This window comes from Brachyhypopomus gauderio, chromosome 7 (assembly GCF_052324685.1).
Source record: "Brachyhypopomus gauderio isolate BG-103 chromosome 7, BGAUD_0.2, whole genome shotgun sequence".
Taxonomy (NCBI): domain Eukaryota; kingdom Metazoa; phylum Chordata; class Actinopteri; order Gymnotiformes; family Hypopomidae; genus Brachyhypopomus; species Brachyhypopomus gauderio.
Genome location: NC_135217.1, coordinates 9,647,503 through 9,667,776, shown reverse-complemented (window position 1 = coordinate 9,667,776; position 20,274 = coordinate 9,647,503). Strand labels below are relative to the sequence as shown.

The 20,274-nt window shown below is 42.2% G+C and overlaps 1 protein-coding gene and 1 long non-coding RNA gene across 2 annotated transcripts; one reads left to right on the top strand and one right to left on the bottom strand.

Annotated features, from left to right (window-relative positions):
• Positions 1-2,961: 2,961 nt before the first annotated feature.
• Positions 2,962-10,185, bottom strand: LOC143518751 (uncharacterized). The gene is made up of 2 exons (XR_013132264.1): positions 10,083-10,185; positions 2,962-4,302 (listed from the first exon to the last, which is right to left on the bottom strand). It is a non-coding gene; the product is annotated as an uncharacterized LOC143518751 (long non-coding RNA).
• A 39-nt stretch (positions 10,186-10,224) lies between these two features.
• On the top strand, positions 10,225-19,334 carry LOC143518750 (U3 small nucleolar RNA-associated protein 14 homolog A). Its single transcript, XM_077011497.1, has 14 exons — positions 10,225-10,508; positions 10,755-10,848; positions 11,695-11,765; positions 12,416-12,629; positions 14,493-14,648; positions 14,837-14,956; positions 15,317-15,411; positions 16,292-16,415; positions 16,520-16,597; positions 16,797-17,217; positions 17,347-17,801; positions 17,980-18,164; positions 18,285-18,384; positions 18,656-19,334. Exons 1-14 carry the CDS (start codon positions 10,465-10,467, stop codon positions 18,914-18,916), a joined length of 2,418 nt encoding a protein of 805 aa, XP_076867612.1. The 5' UTR covers positions 10,225-10,464; the 3' UTR covers positions 18,917-19,334.
• The last annotated feature ends 940 nt before the right edge of the window (positions 19,335-20,274 follow it).

Below are 20,274 nucleotides of genomic sequence, written 5' to 3'. Positions count from 1 at the left end.
TGATGTCATCTAGCAACATTTCACGCAGGCTTTAGTTATTTTTCAAAATATTTGGCAGCACTGCATGCTAAAAAACCAACACCTAAACACACTGGCTTAATCTGATGGAGAATAGTACATATATTAACTGCCATGCACAATTAAATTTTTTCAAACCCTGAATGTTTAAAAGATATAGTAATAATACATTTTTCTCCTTCTGGTGGTGTTAAGGATTCTTACATATATAAATGTATGATTAGTCTCAAACCCAAAATGGACCAAACTGCATATTTGTTGTGTTTGCACATTGTTTTTTTTTTTTTTTTTTTTTTTCTTCATGTTGTCAATGCCATTCGTAAAATAACTAGCAACTCCATGACAAGGACAACAGAAAGATCAGGATCACTGCTTAAAAACAAAAATCTTTGAATGCCATTAAACACCTTTATAACTAAAATTCTAGTGCCTGTTAGAAATGTATTTCATTTTTCTATCATCTACATTTTTTTCTGCAAAGAATTCACTCAGTCTTATAAACAGAACTGTGGGTGGGGGGGGGGGGGGGGGGTGGGGGGGGGGAAGACACGAACATTTACTTGTTAATGAATTTGTGTCGTCATGTCATCCTAATGGACCAAATTGCCTATTTTGTTTGTGGCGTACTACACGATCATATAATGATGACTTATTATATAGTGTAAATATTTGGATGGAAACCTTCATATCAAAGTAGAATGTAACCCCTTGGTAATTAGAAAGGCAATATTATGATGAGGCATGAGCTCAGATAGAATTAATTTAGCTTACTTGGGTTAGGTATTTGTCAACATATATATTTATATACAGTTGCAGGACATCTTAACCTACTGTGGGTCACTTCAGTCACATCAGTTCTCTGTTTTATGATGTACATTTTTAGTACTGTAAAACTGGAGACCTTTGGATGTCCATATTCAAGATTAGGGTAGTTAATGTAAAAATCATGTTTTAAGAAAGCTTTTCATTTTCTTCTGCTATTTATAGCCATATCTTACACATTCTTGTAGACAAATACCTTCTTAAACACATATAAAGAACTTATACATAATTTATTTTCACATCTTTCATAATCGCCCTGATCAAGTTCATATTAAAGGTTTATATTACAATATACAATAACTGTAGAAAACTGGGCAAAAGTGAAGCTGTTGTAGTAAAGGTGTATTTGACATCTGTCAGTACTAAGCAACCCTAAATTATATGCTGCAGTAATGTGTTTTTTAAATGGTGTTCTTTAGTTATCTAAGTTGGTTTGTCTTTTTTATTACTGTTTAAAAAAGATTGTTTGCTTTGTGATGACTGCTGTTTTGAAGTAGGATATAAGGTTGTTTTTTTAATGTGTGTACAAGGCCATTTTATACTTTGACTTGTCAAACACTGGACTAAAGTGAGTCTTCGTGTAATATATATATATGTATATATATATATAAGGTTATCCTAGTGAGACACGAACAAGCAGCACAGGACACAGCATTACTGCATCTATTTTGTGACAAATGACAGAATATTCTTGTTAAAAAAAAAAAAAAACTAAAGGGTATTTCAAATGTCCCCTCCTAAATTCCTACTTTGAGTTACACACATTATATATATATATATATATATATATATATATATATATATATATATATATATATATATATATATATATATATACACACACACACACACACACACACAGGAAACCACTTAACAAGCAAAAGAAAAAAAAACCACTATGTGTAAAGTTTTTTCATTCTGTCAACCAAATATCACGGTTCACACTTTTTGCGATCCTTTTTGAAATCATAAATCTAACTACCACTTCTCAAACTAGAAAAGAGATTTGCACTAAAAAATTTTTTTGGTCTTCTTTCACAAATAGCAATATGACACAGAACAATTTGACATTCTAAAAGCATTGGTGTAACAAACAATAAAAGCTGTCTGTGCACTAGCATAATTAGCATAATGCTGTGTTAAAAACGACAAATTTACGAGGAGTGTTCTTTCATTTTTGTGTATAAAAAAAGTACAGAATGGATATTGTGTGATTACCCTAAGACTCAGACAACAACAGTCTTGGACACGCATAAATGCTGTTAAAGGAAATGGCATAAGCTGAAATGTCCAAGTTTAAGGCGCACCAAAATTGTACTTCCTGTTTCCTCATGTGATTGTTTTGGACAAATTGGAAACTGCTCTCACAGGCCTGTTGTGAGAGGAAAGCAGAAGTGAAGATTGCCTGGTTGTCCCGGAAACATGAAGCCACTTTCCAACGGTCTAAAGCCGATACAAAACCCGCTGCAGTTCTCTTACAGACTCACTAGCCGTCCTTGAAATGTGTGCTAACATAGAAGAGGCTTTAGTGTGTGTAAATGGAAGTTGCTTTGATATTTTGGTTTTATTCATTGTTACTGTGGCTGGTGTTGTTGCTACTGCTATTGTTGTTCAATTACAGACAGTTTGACTGATGATGCAGTGGTACATGACGGCATGTTTCTGGGACAGGGCTTAAAAGCATAGAATCTTTGACCATAGGTCACCAAGTGGCGCGACTTTTGTAATGCCTACCAATAGGAAAACAGCTTTTCCTTTCAGTGTGTGACGTCAGTTAAACGTAAAGAATTACAGTCCACACGTATATGCTTAAAGCCATAATTACCCATAAAGGAAGAAGGTCATAAATAATGCAACTATCAAGCTATGTGATTTCCTTCATGGGTAATTATATGAGATCAACAGTAAACAATAGCAATCATAAATAGTGATGATTTTTGGTTTTTGGAAATAGTGGCTTTCCTGTGATAACTGCTTTGTGGTGTTATTGAAAGGTGTTGCAGTACGTCTAAAATTGTTGCGTGTTAGAGGAAGCGCGAGTATATGTGCCTTCATGTTATCTTGGTGAGCTTGTTATTATTGAGAAGCTGAAGCCAGCCAATTGTGTTTTTGCACTAAAACCAAATTGCTTCTGTGATGTAGGTTATTTAAGCAGGCTTGTTTGCGTCACTTTAAAAACGTGTGCATGAGGGTGGTAGTTGCTAAGTCTTAGGGCTAGCGTGCTCATATGCTGACCTTTAACCTAGTGCAGCATAGGAAGACACCGGGAAAATAGCTCCGCTTCGTTTTGTGTCGCATACGGTTTGCGCCCATCCCATTCCTCAACGACATCCCGCAGTGACGTACCCCACTCTGAATATACAGCTATCTATAAACACCATGCATATATATTACACACAAAATAAACAAATACATAAATGAAAATGTAAAAAGAAGAAAATAAACAAGCATAATGGATGATAATTTCACAGCAATCCCATATGCCACTTTAGAGTATTTTTTACATGTCTGTGGATGAGACAGTCACGCATTTCTCTCAATCAGTGGGGTTGCATTAATTCATGAGGTCGCCTCGAGACTATTGGTCATATTATATTTCGGTTGTTTTTACTAAGTTTGTTTCTTTTGTAAATTATTATTATTAATATTATATTATTGTTGTTTCTTGAAATCTAAAAAAAGGCCTACATGCTTTGAGTCTTACAAATGCACCTTATTCTTGCCTGTCTGAAAACAAGAGACAGGCCTTGTAATATCTCTAATTTAGCACCTTACTACACAGCATGATTTCACTTTATGCCAGTTTTGCTATACTTCCATGCATATGATTTGAAATAAAAAATAAACCTTATATATTTTGTGAAAATGTTCAAAGGGATGTGCCAAAGTTTGGAGGCGATCTCCCTAGTTTTTATTCTTTAGCATTCTTTAATTTCTCTTCTCCTTCAGTTATTACAATGGTATGTCATGTAACCTTTCCTATAAATGTGTTTAAGGAAAAAAGAAAAAAAAACAATTTATTTCAGCAAACAGTATCATTACCTGCCATTTTACAGTAAGCCCTGTATTTCACGTATATTTACCAGTGATGTGTATTTGTTATTATACAGAAAATAGCCGTAAAAGCTTCATTATGTTACATAATATTGTGACTTTTTTCGAAAAACTGTGAAGACTTATCTTGCATATACTTTATACAGAAGTATTAAGCCTTAATACAAAAGACTAAAAAAAAGGAGTGGAAGAATACCTGATTGTTGCAAAGTAAGGATGATTTTTGGATGATTTTTTGTAAATGTTACCAGCACTTTTTTTGTAATTTTCACTCTCTGAGGTATTGTACAAGTTCACGCTGTTTGTGAAGTTTGAATATGAAGGAATAAAACCTAGTAATTTCCTGTACTTCACAGAAGAGGACGATGTGTGTTTTCATTTCTTTAGAGGAGAGCACATGCTCCAGGCCTGTTGAAGAAAACAGAAGAAAAAAAATGAGAAATAGCACATCTTTATATTTTAAAAATACTCTTACATTCCTCCTACATTGTACTTCACAAACTACAAATTCTCCAATGAGATGTCCTGAACGTCTTCACAGTTCACAGAGATGATGCCATCTCCAGTGTTTCCTCAAACACCAATAACATTCCCCACATACTCACACAACTGAGAGCATTCCTTAAACTGGGGAAAAAAATTTAGATCACAAATTGTCTTCTACACATGAATGTTTGTCTACTGCTTGTTATGTAGTCTAGTATTCTGTGGTTCTGTGAAACTAATCTCAGCTCCACTGTGTTTAATGGGTCGATATCACTCCATATCGTGATTGCACAACTAGCTGTTATTGTAACAGATATACAGACTTATAATGTTACTTTAAACTTCGAATGGGTGGATGCAGTAGACTGCATACAATTAAATTACATTTAATGGCATATATTTGCCCAGATTCTTAACCTATTTGCTAGTTGTGTTAGTAAGAAAAACATTAACAAAATAGACCAGGTAGTTTATTCAGTTCATTAGACATCACACATTTTGGGTGAAGCCAAACGCTCAGTCTGTCCCACACCCACATTAATGCGTCACAATGAAAGCGTTTCATTGACACATCTACTCTAAATGCTTGACCTCGGTCACAAACTGAGGCGCTTTATTGGAACCACCCCCTTATGCGAAACACCATTTAGGCGCACGATCGAGAGTCTAAAGCACATCCACTGACGTGTGCGATTTGTGTTAGCCATCCCTGATGAAGGGTATGAGAGGAGTAACTGCGTGGTTGTGGGGTTAGCCCTTCATCAGTCTCTTACCACAGGACCAGTGGTGACTGGACGTTTTTAGGCATGGATTACTGTCAATGCAGCACTCACAACCACGCAGCCGCTCCGCTAATATCTTCTTCTTTAGAAATATTTCTTTGGAAATGTTGTGTACACCAGTAAAATCAATTACACAAATTTTTTTTTACTGCTTTACTGCCATTACTTCTTTGAATCTTCTTCAGATATAAAAGGTAAGTACATGCATCCACTTGCCTTAAATGATATTGTTGAGTATTAATATAATTAATTAGTAGTGATATTAATCAAATTCTCTCTTTATTGCTTTGTCACATAGCACTGCCATGTTCAGGGGCAACACCAGCGCTCGTCATTTGGGGTTATAACCTTGAATAATATGAGCCCAGCCCTGTTCTGGAGTTTAGCAGTATGATTACCTTTGATCTTTTTTAATTTTTGAAATTAAACACAAAACTGGGCATTAAAGTGTACAAATCGTGGAAATTCCACTCTTTCTGTACTTGTGTACATTTGGGTATCTAGATCGTCTCCCAGCTCACAAACTGTGAACTAATACTCTAGAGTAGGTGTGGGCGATCTGCCTATAAAATCATATCACGATTTTTTCACTCAGTCACGATCCACGGACTGAACTGCAATCTTTGTTCCCAATTCTGAAATGTACTACAGAGAACATCCGGATTATAAACAGCTTAAATTTTAAGCAAAGCTGTAATCAGCAGTCAATACCAAAACCATTAAGAAACAGATTTCTCAATATTGTAGTAGTAAGACACATTTTTATTTTATGTGAAGTAATAAGTAAACAACTGTTGCCATGCCGTGTGTGTGTGTGTGTGTGTGTGCGTGCAGTCCTCTGTCTTAAATCCCACACAGCTTTAAACATGCACTATATCCTTCACTGTACAGAATGTGACTGCCTCCATCACCTTTCTCTGTTGTTTGCTGCTTTTATTAGATTTTTTAATGATGTTCTAATTCATACATCAGTTATCATTGTTTATGTTTTGGGTCCTGCTGAGATACAGATGAATGGGGTTGTGCAACCCAGCATGTTCCTCCAAAGAAGGTGGATGAATAGATATATTAACTCTGAAAGTGCAAATCAATGACCCACAAAGTTTAGAGGTAACTTTAATGTGAGACATTTATCCGACTGTGTATAGCCTTTCACAATACCCGAATCAAGTCCATTTTTGGCACCAGCTCCTGATCTTTTATACTGCTCGCTCACATTGAATAGATTTTAAAATGTGTTACAAATGAAAGAATATGGTAGAGACATGTATAATATGCCAATCAGCCCAGCCATATTGTAAGCAATCATTCTGCTGGCTTGTGATCATAGCGTGGATCCACTTCATTAATGGCCATCAACGATTTTGCAAAGTTTTGAAACATTAGTAAGAGAACATAACACGATCCCTACGATTTGCTCAAGGGTAGATCACGCGCGTCTTCAAGATCCATCAGGATCTCCCAGACCTACACCACAGTCATTGTTTGTGAGCCGTACATGTCAGAAAACATGGGATAAATCAATCCTCAGATTTGGCTTCCCTTTCCACATCAAGAGGGGTCATAGCCATTTTATCGTCCACAATCAGAGTATCTTCCCCCACAGCTTTGCAAAGGTATGCCAACATTTTTCCTCACACATGCTAGACCTGATATAATGTCAAAGCAAAGAGCTAAACTCAGGAACTGTACTTTTGGCTGACAAGCTAACACAGTCAGCCAAAACCAGAGCATTTATGCTAGCTACTTCGTGCCCGACTGTTTTTCCCAACCTGGATAAGTACAACATATGTAGCTAAGTATTTAAAAATAGTTATGCTATCTACACGTTTCTTTGACCGTCTATAAAACTATTGCTTGGGTTCTTTTATCAGGATAACATTTACCACAATAACATTAATACCATTAGTTTGTTATTTGAACATAAGATGAAATTAATCTTATCAACAGGCAAACTTAAAAAAGTCAGTTGTGTTCTACACAAGGGGCAGTGAAATTAGCATGTCATGCTAGGGGAAAACGTGGTATACACTCATCTGTAATTTTGCAAATGGGCAAGTAAGGTATGTGTAGGTGTGCATGATCTGACAGCATCAGAACGAACTGACTCTGGTTTGAAACGTGTTGCACTTCTGTTTCCTCCAACAGTAACGTCTCTTCCATGATTAAGAAGGAAGTGGGGTGGGGTGAACAGTGTTTAATTCTAATACAAAGGCACAGACACTCAAACCGGCTGTTATGAACAGGCTGTTTTGACAGGTTCAGAAGTGTGCTGTACTTGATCCTTGTGGTATTTTGGCCAAATAAGGTCATACACGTTTAATTAAGACCCCAGGGAACTGAGCTAACTTGTGTAAAGGGGGTGGTCCCCTTTAATTGGTCCCCCTTAAAAATGAGAAAAGGAGGGTCCAAAAAATATATTTGGTCAGCAAATATCACGTCAACAAACAATCTTGAAACTCTAACTAGGTGGGACAGGTCGTTGAAATTCTGAACCTTAATGGTGAGCAGGAATAGTCAGAAGCATTTGGGTAAGATATCAAAGTAATATAGAGTTTATTAAAAATGGATCCATCCAGAGATTGCTGCTATATACACTCAAAGTGTCTTCCCTCCGTAATCATGAACCTTTATACTAAAAACTACTGGCTACCTCATTGTCTATGCATGAGTGATGGGTGGGTGACAGGTCTCCCCCTCCTGTCCAGGGTGTGACCTCAACTTCTCACCTCATGTGAGTGACACAAGTTCAAGGATATCCTGTCTCCTCCCTGGTTCTTTTAGATACATAAGGAATACAGAATGTTTCTTCTCTACAGGCTGCCTACGATTATATGTGACTACTTTCACAAAGGATGCTCACATACACTGAGCATAAGGATGAGTAGATTAAAGAACTGCATGGGCGTCACATGAGCCTGAACTCGTGTAGAAAGGATCACACAAACGTCACATGCATGTACATGTAGGTAGAAAGGAATAAAATAAGATTTTTCATTACAACCATTTTCTGAAACAATGTGTAAAAGCTGACTACAACAGGAGGCTTTTTTTTTCTTCATATCATACAAAAAGCGTATTAAATCAGTGAATGCTGGTATTCATCCAATAAGTACAAATTGTTAAGTTGATTATGAAGATTAGTTTAATCACGATTAAAACAATCCATTGTTGTAATGTCTAACACAAATGTTCTATTGAAGTCTTTTATATTCTCTGCTGCTTTTCTATGTAGAAAAGTCATTGTTGATTTGTAAAATTCACAGCTGTAGAACCTATGCTTAGTAGTTTAACTGAATGAAGCTTATAAATGAAGCAATGCAGAAAATGTGTATTTTTATGAGAATGAGAATGTAGTTAGCCTATGCCTCAACTGGTGATCACAATTTTCTCAAAACACAAGTCAAACTGAAAAACACTGAAATGTAAAAACTACTAAAGGGTACTCACTAATGAAGCACCTCACAGCCTGTAGTACTGAAATCTCATGTTTACACAACCAAATCTTACATGTCACAAGTCTGAATTCACTTTGAATACAGAAATTTATTCTTTATAAACGCTTATAACATTTATCCCAAATATTACTGTATTACTGTAAACTGTAAATGTTCCATTGTTGCATCATGTGTGTGTCTATGTTTGTGTGTGTGCATCAGGAGAGAATACCTGTGGATCTCCTGACAAGCACATGACGTTTCAAATCCTCAAAATGCCCCTGGCCACATGACTGTTAGTAAATGGCTTCACCTTTACTTAAATCTTATTTTAGCATGGTTTGCTAACATTTTTACAAAACAAAAGACTGCACTGTATATATACCCCAAAACCACAATGGTACCTATTACAACTACAAAATAATAATATTTCTGTTGTATTTGATGTAACACATATGTACAGATAAAGAAGGGCCCCAATCCCAGCATCATTGGGATAAAGCAGGGTACACCGTGGGCAGGTCGCCAGGCCACCACGTGACCAACACAAACCCCCACCACCGGGCAAATTAAGAGTGACCAATCAACCTAACACGCATGTCTCTGGACTGTGGTAGGAAACCGGAGTACCCAAAGAAAACCCACGCAGGCACAGGGAGAACCCAGACCATCATGCTGTGAGGCGACAGCGCTAACCGCCACACCACGACGCCGCCCAGATTACAACCTAGATTTCCATTTTTCCACATAGCATTCTGGGATATATGCAAACGAGTCAGCTCCTCCAGACCACGTGACTTACTCTCGCACGTGAAGCGTGATTGTGTTGAGCCTGATGAAGGGCGCAAACAAGCCAGTGTGGCAATATTTTGTTTCTAACCAAACTGTAAGCGTAACAAGAATTAGTGTATTTTACACTCGGTGATGCAGAGTTGAACTTAAATTTTTGTAGTCCTGAGCACAAAAAAGTGCTCTTTGACAAGTTGAATGATAATTGTTGCAGTATATTGCCGCCTGACCGAATCTGTTGGTAGAAATTTTAAATCAGTATTTACTGTGGATTAATGAAGATCACACATTAATTCTTCCAGAAATCATGTACAGTAGAGAACAAAGTTAAGCCCACTGAAGTAGCTACATTTTCACACTACTCGCTCTGAGCAGACACACACCACTCTCATATAATTTCCATTGTTAGGAACCTGCGACGTGTTCTGGTCAACAGATGGCCGAGAATGAAGGAAGAGAATCGGGGTTGGTAAACGCGTGGATTTCTCTTTTTTTCCTTCTTTTTTTTTTGTTTGTTCAAACCTACGAATAGTTTGAATTTTCAATAAAGTTTTCTTGAAACGTGACATTACTGTTCGCTTCTGAACTTGGATGTCTATTACAGAGGTCAAGAGTAAACAAACACGACAGTAAAGTTCTCTTAAACCTGTATAGTCCATGTAATTGCATAGATTTTATCAATATATTTACTTACCGGTCTTCGCGCGCATCGTGCAGACCCACGAGGTCCTCCTACTGAGTTTCGTTTGCGCGCTCCAGGACGCGCGCAGCTGACGGTCGTTGGGCGCGCGCTCCAGGACGCGCGCAGCTGACGGTCATTGGGGGCGCGCGCGTGTTGTGTAATCTTCGTGCGCCAAATACGTCATTAGGAATGGGACGTTAGCTGTGGTTAAACCTTGGTGTTTAACGTTGGCAAACCTTCTAAATAACGAGTGAAGCACGTGTTTTCAGCCCCATCGACATTGTTTGACTACCCTTGAGCAGTGGTTTTCCGAGATAAAGAGCCTGTACTGAGGTCGGGAGAAGAACCTTGTTACGTGCAGCGTTTCCACCGGACACGTGCGCAGCGCGCCGCCATGGCTCAATGCCGCAGCACAGAGAGTGAAGACTCCGTCCAAAGGTATTAGTGTGTGTGTGTGCTGTTAGTGTGTGTGCTGTTGTCTGTTGACATACTCATTATATTTGTCTGTACTGTCAAGTTCGAGATAGTTCACCGACTTATTTAGCTAATAAACCTATCATGAGTTTAATCAAAGGCATAACGTCGCTTGGGTTAACATGGTTACCCTAAAATGAAAAGGATCATTGGCACGTGGGTCGTTTTTAAAAATCGCATTTATTTTTGCCTCTTTATCAAATGTGTCAGAATTGCAGCTGCAGCCATGAAGGATATGGAAGACTATGGAGACGAGCATCTGTCGACGGATGATGAAAACGTCATCAGTGCCAGTGAAGATGAAGTAATGTCATTGCTTCTCAATGTAAACACTGTCTATATAGCAGTAGGCCACAGGCTGTGGTCGTTCAGGGTTTGGGGAAATGTTCTGTTCAGTAGAGTGAATACAACAAGGATGCACGTGTCTGCTCTCAGCAAATGCTCAGAGTGTAGTAGGGAGGACCACAAAACTACACAGAAAAGCCACAACGAAGACTTGTAATAACAGTAGTAGTAAAGATGGTAGTAAAGCGAGATTCTTGATACACTGTTAGGGCGTACTCACACTAGGCACGGTTTGTTCGTTCCGTGCTGGGGCCAGGGGCCTGCACTCACACTGCCTTCATCAAACCGGCCCGAGCACGCTTACGTCATCACAACGCCGCTTTATTTGGAAAAAAAGCGCGCTCGCACAACACTATGGAGTTCACGATTCTCTTTTTATTGTATTTTTGGAGTCGTTTTGGGAGTGCAGAAACACGGTGCAAGCACAGATTTATCGATAATTTAACACAACGATTGTCTGCTAATCGCTTTGCCGCCATGACTGTTTAACTTGTGCATCGCATCACTGACGTCATGTTTGAGTTCCAGCGAAATGAACCAATCACACGAGGCACCAAGCGGGCCCGGGCACGGATAGCGCTCACACTAGAAGCGAACCGTGCCCGAGTCCACATGAATCGTGCCCTGGCCCACCTCTTCAAGCGGGCCCGAGCACGGTTATCTGATCCGGGCACGGTTGGAGCGCTCACACTAGCCAAACGAACCGTGCTTCGGCAGGCAACCGGGCCCGGATCACAGAGCCTAGTGTGAGTACGCCCTTAGTGTTTTCTTTGCTCCTGTCAGTCATTTGTTTCCATCTGCACAGGAGGGCAGTGACGATGAGAGGAAGCATGCCAAGCTGTTGGAGGCCATCAGCTCTCTGGGAGGAAGGAGAAGGTAAAAATGCAACTTGAATCATGTTTCATCCACTTGTCTTCAAACACAAGCTCCCTCAAAGTATTCATTACACCTTCTTTTTTGTGTTCTACCATTTCCATGCTAAAATAAAAATTAGCAAAGGACCGTTTTCAACAGTTAAATGAAATGAAATGTGCCATATTTTTGTCAATTGTGATTTTCACCCCAATCAAAATTTGTTCTCCGCATTTACCCATCTGTGCAGTTAGAACACACAAACACACACTAGTGATTACTAGGGAGCTGTGGTGCACACATGCCCAGAGCGGTGGGCAGCCCTAGCCCGGCGCCCGGGGAGCAGTTGGGGTTAGGTGCCTTGCTCAAGGGCACCTCAGTCATGGCCTCAGGCCTGGGAATCGAACCCACGACCCCCCGGTCCCAAGACCAGTTCCCTACCACCAGACCATAAGATTAAATATGTTATTTTGGATAACAATGGGGAAAATGTAAACTTTTGAAAGAAAATGAAAATAGGGTATGAATCAAATGAGGTGATTTTTTTTTTTTTTTTGTATACTTCATTTTTTACAGAATGCTTTACATAAGCATTAAAACAAGCAGTTTTTAAATACTTGATTTAATAACACCCAATATAATTATTGTTATTTCTTCATGATTTCTGCCTGCAGGAAGAAGCAGGTGGAGAGGTCAGAGGCGAGTGGCCAGGTCTCCGAATTCTCAGTCACGGCGGAAGGAGCTGGAGAAAAGATCAACCTGTGTGATCTGCTGGGCACCATGGAGAAGACACATGGAGCCCCCAGTAAGACCAAGAAGCAGCTGAAGAACCTGCAGAATTGCAAACACACACTGGAGCTGCCACTCAGCAGACAACAGACGGAGAAGGTGTGGCTTCATCTGTGTTCAGTGGGCTCTGTTCGTGTCTTATAAAGCCATTTGTGATCTTGAAACAGAAGATGTCTTGAGATGCCCATGACATTTTACTGGCATCAGCAAAATGATTTTCTAAAAGTATTTTTAATGTCCTCTTCAAAATGTAATTTTTAAAAATAATTTGAGGAACAGCTAATTTGGTTTTTTTTTTTTGGAGAAATCATTTCAAATATGATATCCTTCTTTTGTGATGTTTCAAGCACCTTCACGACATTGATTTCTACCTTAGCTCGCACTGCTGGTACGATGTTTGCCTCTCAGTGCTAGGGTCTTTAGGTTTGGGTCTTTATCTGGGTGAAGTTTCCGTTTCTTGCAAGGTTCCTGTTGTCCTCTCTGGCTGTTAGGCAACACTGCCTACCCTAAAAGTTGTCCTGGTGTGATTGTGTGTGAACGGCTATGTGCCTGCCTGCCCAGTTATGGGTGGTGCTCTATCCTAGGTGTTGTCCTCTCTCCCTGTCCTGCACCCGATGCTTTACCTCCTTCTGGGCCCCAAAGGGCCTCTGTGATGTCACTGCCCCAGAGATTCCCACTGGACGCTTAAATATAAATATGTCATTAATAGGTCTTCCATTATCCTGCAAGAACACAACTGCTCCAGGGAGTAAACTATAGGCAGGCAGAGCTGAACCCATTGGCATCAGCCACATGCTGCCATGATGGTGGCAACCTGCAGGTTAATCAGGATTACCAGGAAAATGCTGTGGAGTCGTTGATGTTGAGCTGTTCCTGGCCTGCTCCTGTTTGACAAGGTGGAGAGCCACCAGGCACTTTGGACTGTTGGAATTTACCATCTTCTACTCCAAAGAGATAAACCTTTGGTGTGGTGGTGCAGAGTCCAGGAGAAAGGCCCTGGTAAACACTTTGTCATTTTGAGAAGCTTTCTCTTACAGCAATTAGCTTTTACTACAGTTCTGTTAAGTTCTTGTACAGTGCAGAGACAAAGACAAACTTATTTATATAGCACTTTTCATAATGTGTGGTTGGATCCAGATTCCCCCATGAGCAAGCTAGTGGTGACCATGGCAAGAAAAACATCCTAGACAGAATTAAGGAAGAAAACTTGGGAGGACTAAGACTCCAGAGGGAGCCCTCCTCCTTGGGCAGTCCAGCTCCTTAACATTGTATTCCATTATATATAGTCCAAGAAGCCACTTCAGTATAGGTGTGGGAGTCTCAGTGGGTCTAGGGTGGGTGAGCTGTTTGTTTCCATTGGAATAAATGGATGGATCTGGCAGCATCGGTTCATCGGGACAATTTCTGGCGTCCATCTTGGATGAGTTGTTGCTGATGAGCAGATCTGATCTGTCATTGGCTCTTCCCCGCAGTATCATGCAAATACAACAGAAATATGACTTTAGGCCTGTGAAGACGAAGGTCGCGTGAACGGTCCATAAACGATCGTCGTGCCAGCGACCAGCACATGGCACCAGCAGGCCTGCCTGTAGCAGCCTAACTAAAAAGGGCGGTCCAGAGGGTTCAGAGGGGCTCGCTGAGAAATTCCACCCACACCATCGTCCAGAACCTGTGAAAATGCTCCCTGACGGCACCGGCACCTCGGATAACCGGAACACCGGGGCCCCAGGCTCTGCCCTTTTATATACAAAGCAAAGGGCTTGAATAAATAGGGCTTTATCCTAGATTTAAAAATTGATTGTGTGTCCGAGTCCACATGGACATAGCTTAAAGTCTTTGAATGTAATAAGTGAGGTCTAACTGGGGGCTGTGTCTGAAAAGAACAAGGATCTCTTGTGAAAATAGTGAAAGCCACGTGGAATTGTTCCCTGGTGGGTGTCCAATGTAACTATACTTCCACAGATCCAAAGGACGGTGGCCTATGAGAAAAGTACTGAAGAAGTGTCCCGGTGGCAGAACGTGATCATCCAAAACAACAGGGCGGATCAGCTGGTCTTTCCGCTCAAGCAGGAGCCAGTGGGACCTAAACGCATGGAACAAGTGGTGGCTGGCTGGAAGGTGTGTGTGTGTGTGTACATGTGGGTGTGTGTGTGTTTACATACAAAAGCTGCTTCTAAAAAGCAACATTAGAAGCCTCCAAACCTGCATGCACTTGAGCACAGTGTTCTGCCCAGTTAGCTGTGGGTAAACTTCAAGCCTGTAGAGGGCACCATGTTGTGCCCTGACCGCTACCTTCTCTCGCCCAGGCTCAGACACCGCTGGAGCAGGAGATCTTCAGCATCCTCCACAGTAACAGACAGCCTATCCACGACCCGGTGCTCACGCCTGCAGAGGAGGCCTCAGTAAAGGCCATGAGTCTTGAGGAGGTGAGGTCCACCACCATCCCAGGGACTGACTGACAGCAAATTAGATATGAAGTCACTTCCTGAATTGCAGTAGCCACACATCACCCTGCACATCAAAAATTAGAATAAAATATGTTGAATGTGCTGAATAGGATAGTATTCTCAATTTCTACCCCAAAATCCTTGAAAAGTTAAACTTAAAAATAGTTAATCCTAAAACTGAAGTAGCCATAATGACAGGTGGGGTCTCACTGTTACTTTTACTGTTCAGTGCTGGCATCATGTCTGCGTTTGACATGATTCTGGATGTTGAATTTGGAGCACACGTTGGTGGCTCATTCTATGCTCCGTATTCAAAACGTTGCTGGTTGTACTTTGCAGGCAAAGATCCGGCGTGCCGAGCTCCAGAAGGCAAGAGCCCTGCAGTCTTACTATGAAGCAAAAGCCAAGAGGGGGAGGAAGATCAAGAGCAAGAAGTAAGTCTGGGATATTTTAACACCTGACCCCTGTACCTGACCCCTGTACCTGACCCCTGTACCTGACCCCTGTACCTGACCCCTGTACCTGACCCCTGTACCTGACCCCTGTACCTGACCCCTGTACCTGACCCCTGTACCTGACCTGTGGCCCCACCCCCTCCCTGTGGGCCCCAACAGTGTTCACTGTTGTCGAAATATATATTTCCTTATCATATTGCCCAAAGGAGTTTTGGTTGGTTTATATATTTATTTGGTTCCTTTCAAGATACCCAGGATATCAGAACTACAATGTTCTGTTCTGTCATGTGATAGGATACAAATCTAGCTGTTGGATATGGCAAAATACTAGACCGCCATTATTTCCATCTACTTTCGTTGTTGTTAACCATTTCCAGACATGTCAATTTTTGCATTGTTCATTTGAAAATGTAGGCACAAACTTTCTGATGAATAAGTAAATGAATGTTAATCTAAGCACCCTTGCGTGAGAAGGCCCTCTACCAACATCTGTCTAATAACAGACGAGGCAAAACTCGCACTCCTCAGTGCAGGAGCTGTTTTAAATAAAAGTATGTGGAAGTCTACACTCACTACAGTGTTAACAGACACATGCTTTTTTTCCTTTACCAATTTTTCCAAGAATACTGTAAAGCTTGTTCCCTTTCCTGTTAATACTGTGGGAGTATTTTCAATTTTGTCGCCGCAGCTGCAGGTTAGCAGGTGTTTACACAATCTCCATTCCCGTGCGGCCCTTGAGAATTAACGGAGCGTTTCGATTTTAGTCTGTAGTAGAGGGATTATTTAGTATAAAAGAGAAGTATCATCCTTCTCTCATCTATCTCTTCATCATCTCTCTTTGCCACTCACTCACTCTTAGGTACCATAAGGTACAGAAGAAAGCCAAACGGAAGGAATTCCTGAAGCAGTTTGACGAGATGATGAAGACCAACCCCACTGCAGCTCTGGAGGAGCTGAAGAAGATGGAGCTGTCCAGGATGGAGGTTAGTCCTGGGCGGCATCTGCAGGGGATCTTGCAATCTTCAAAATGACGTTGAGCAATTCTCAAAACAAGCTCTGAAAATCTCCTCCCATTTCCCCCACGCAGGAGAGAATGTCCCTAAAGCATCAGAACAGTGGTAAATGGGCCAAGTCGAGGGCCATCATGGCCAAGTATGATGAGTCGGTAAGTGTGCTGAAACACTCGAACATTATCAGCATCTCGGCGTGAGCGGGGTGAACGAAGCGCTTGGCTTTGGGTCTCTGGGTGATGCACCCTAACCCATTGGTGGCTGTTGGTGTGTTGGAATTGGCATAATGACTATAGCTGGGGTAATGCTGTGTGCCTGTGTAGTGATGTGCACCACCCAACTTGCTGTGTTCAGGCTCGTAGCGCCATGCAGGAGCAGCTGCAGCTGAATAAGGAGCTGACTCAGAAGCTTGTGGCTCCTGACGAGGAGGAGGAGGAGGAAGAAGAAGCAAACGCTCTTCCTGATTTTGTGAATGACGTTGAGCCTGTCGCTGGCTCTGTGAACCCATGGATGAGGGGCAAGCTGAGTAGTGAGGTTTCAGGGCCAGACGTCTGTGATGTCACGGCGGAGCCAGACGTCTGTGATGTCACGGCGGAGCCAGACGTCTGTGATGTCACGGCGGAGCCAGACGTCTGTGGTGTATCGGGTCGAGAGCAAGGACAGCATGGCCAGGAAGAGGAGGAGGAACAGCTGCTCAAGGAGTTTGAAAGGAAGCGTAAATTAAGGCGAGATGAGGAAGAGGATCTGGTCGTACAGCCCCGAGAGGAGCATGGGAGTGAGTGCTTGCTGCTGTAATATCTGTAATATATTGATCAGATTATATTTTTTACGTATTATACTTTCACATGTCTGTGTATATAAATAATATATGTAATTTCACATAGCTGGCTCTTTCTTTCGTCAGGGACCTCGCCAGTGAACATGCTAGAACAGGTGACCAGAGAAGAAGTGGTCGGTGAGGGCGTGGTGGAAATTTCCGATGATCACAAGGAAGAGGAGGAGGAGGAGGAGGAGGAGGAAGGAGCTGAGGTTGTGTCTGAGTTTAACAGCCTCTTTAACAGACTGATGCAGAGTGGGAGGGCGCAGCCACAGCAGGTCCAGGCACAGGGGGAGGAGCTCCTGGACGAGGGGCTCGTTCACGTCCGGACCATGGACGACCTGGAAGCCCTGGAGGAAGATGAGATAGCGGGGCCCAGCAAACCTGCACCTGACTCGGCCACGCCCACCCCCAGCACAGGGGCTACTACTGAACCGCCCAGCAAGAAGAAGAAAGGAATCGATCCCAATGAAGTTCTCACTAAAGAGGCCAAGTCCATTGTGGTCCCTCTAGTGCCAACAATGATGGAAGAGGAGGAAGAGGTTTGGAAATGATGCTGTTTTTAATTGGTTGATTTTTCAGTTGCTAAGATTTGGTCAAAAAAGTGAAAAGTAATTCAGCCTCATTTAAAGACATCGGATGTTTTATGTTGAGGGCCTACATTTCTGATTATGTTGCTGTAGAAACCAGAGCCAATAAGAAGGGCTGTTTTCCCCTCAGAGCTTTGCTGAACAAGCAGCCGTCATTAAGGAGGCCTTCGCTGGAGATGATGTCATCTCCGATTTCCTGAAAGACAAGAGGAAACAGGAAGAGGCGGGACGACCCAAAGTGGTGGACCTGACCCTGCCTGGCTGGGGGGAGTGGGGGGGAGGCGGCCTGAAGCCCTCCCGTCATAAGCGCAGGAAGTGAGATCGCCGTAACGCCTCATTAACCGTCACTGTGTGTAGTGTTTGTAACAAGCCCGTGTTTCTTCTGAGAGAGGCAGTTCTCTGCTCGTCCTAAAGTGTCATCTTGTTTCGCTGTAGATTTCGTCAGAAAGCAGCTCCCCTCCCTGTGAGGAAGGACCAGAAACTGCCTGCAGTCATCATCTCTGAGAAGCGCAATGCCTCCATAGCTGCCCATCAGGTACACTGGAACTTGGCCAGCCTTCAGGATGAACACACACACACACACACACACACACACCATTGATCGGGAGCCAGTTATTCAGCTGCCCTTCAACATTCCTGTGTGCACCTGTGGCCAATATAATTTCTGTCTCCATGGAATTCTTCAGTCATTTTGGCCTGAGTCACTTTGGCTTGGCATGGAAACCGCACGGAACTTTAGCCTAAACACATCTTGAGGGGGTTTTCGGTGTCTAGCGTGAGCGTTTGCGGCTTTGTGTGTGTTGCAGGTGAGCCAGCTCCCGTACCCCTTCCAGAACATCGGGCAGTTTGAGAGTTGCATACGGACCCCCGTCGGCCAGACGTGGAACACCCAGAACACGGTGAAGAAGATGACCGCCCCCAGGGTGGTCACCAAGCTGGGCACCATCATCCAGCCCATGGCCAAACAGGACTTCCTGAAGGAGAAGAAAGACCCAGCGGTGTCCCAGCGAGGCACCATATTTCTAGAGGGGAACAAAAAGAAAGGCAAGAAGAGGAAGTCGAGGTGAGGGAGAGCAGGAGCGTGGAGATCCCATCATCAGAGGAAGAAGATCAAGAAAGAGATGGGGGGGGGGGGGGGGGGTATAGGTCAGACTGATGGCATATTGGCTGTTGACTTTGTGCAGCAAAATGTTTATTTCATGACATTCACTGAAATGCACTAAAAGGAATGAAGAGTCATCGATTCGCCCTCCTCTGCTCAGCCTTGGAAAGAGTCGATCCAGGCGGGTTGGTGCACTTTAGAATACCAGCTCCACTGAGACCTCCTGTTCACAGTGTGTGAAGACTCTGACCTCAGATGGGAAGCTGTAGCGGATTGGCTAAGCCTGTGAGCCAGTCCTGCACCTGCCGTGTCCCCACTCCCCATGTGGCTTTCATCCGCATCTTCTGTTGTGACAGTTTGTGATTAAACTGTAATTGCTTAAACTTCTACTTTTTTGTTCTCTTTGGTACATTTAAAACATTTAATGCTTACCACTTTTAATAAATGAATGGCAAATGAGAAATCTGCTTATTAATATAACATTTTTGTAGTGTCATGTACATTTTATTTATGTGGTAAAACCCTGGTAGCTAAAACGGTGGGTGTATGTCCTAGCTAGCAGCATCATGGGAGAGGAAGGAGTTTCCATTTCCCCACAAAGTCTCTTGGGTGGGGACAGATTATGGGTGGTGCCACTGGCTTTGGTGATGGTGTTACATTGTGAGGTAAACAAAAGCGCATCAGTTCCCGTAGACGGAATGACTTGTCTTAGAGTTATGTGACGTATCCAGTCAACACCCGTAGAGACACCACTAGTCTACTCTTACATGCGTTGGCCACTATAGGTACAGCTACCTTTATAAAATATTACTGACCATAGACACACTGTCCACTTTATCACCAGGTGCTGTTGCCTTCTCAAAACAATCCAGCCAGTAATGTTGCTATGATCAGTCACTGTAGGTGGAAGGCTACTACAAACTGCTGAGCAACAGTGGGGCTACGGTCCCTTAACTGTGACACAGTTATGGAAATTTTCCAGTAAATAAATGTTTCAAAGTTGGTAGAGGTCATGTTTAGATGGTTTAGAGGTGGAATCAGTGCCGTTTCAAGGTATTTGGGGGCCCCAAGCAAAGACACCAACCGGGGCCCCCCCAACCTCCACACCAGAAATCTCATGCCCAAACCCCCCTCCGGCCAAAAAAAAAAAACATATCTGGCCGCAGTCCACCTTCAAGAACCACAGCATATACACCTCAAACTAACTACTTTACAAATTTACTACTTGTAGCTGAACATAGCAGATTTAAGTATGGGATTACCCGGGACGTATATATTGTTTTTAGCCTACCTGCTGCTAAATTACACCATTTGTACAGGTAG

Coding starts and splice junctions, on each gene's coding strand:
- LOC143518750 (XM_077011497.1), top strand. CDS start 10,465: ATGGCTCAATGCCGCAGCACAGAGAGTGAAGACTCCGTCCAAAG. Junction 10,509..10,754: donor AGTGAAGACTCCGTCCAAAG/GTATTAGTGTGT, acceptor CAAATGTGTCAG/AATTGCAGCTGCAGCCATGA. Junction 16,598..16,796: donor TGGCCAAGTATGATGAGTCG/GTAAGTGTGCTG, acceptor TGCTGTGTTCAG/GCTCGTAGCGCCATGCAGGA.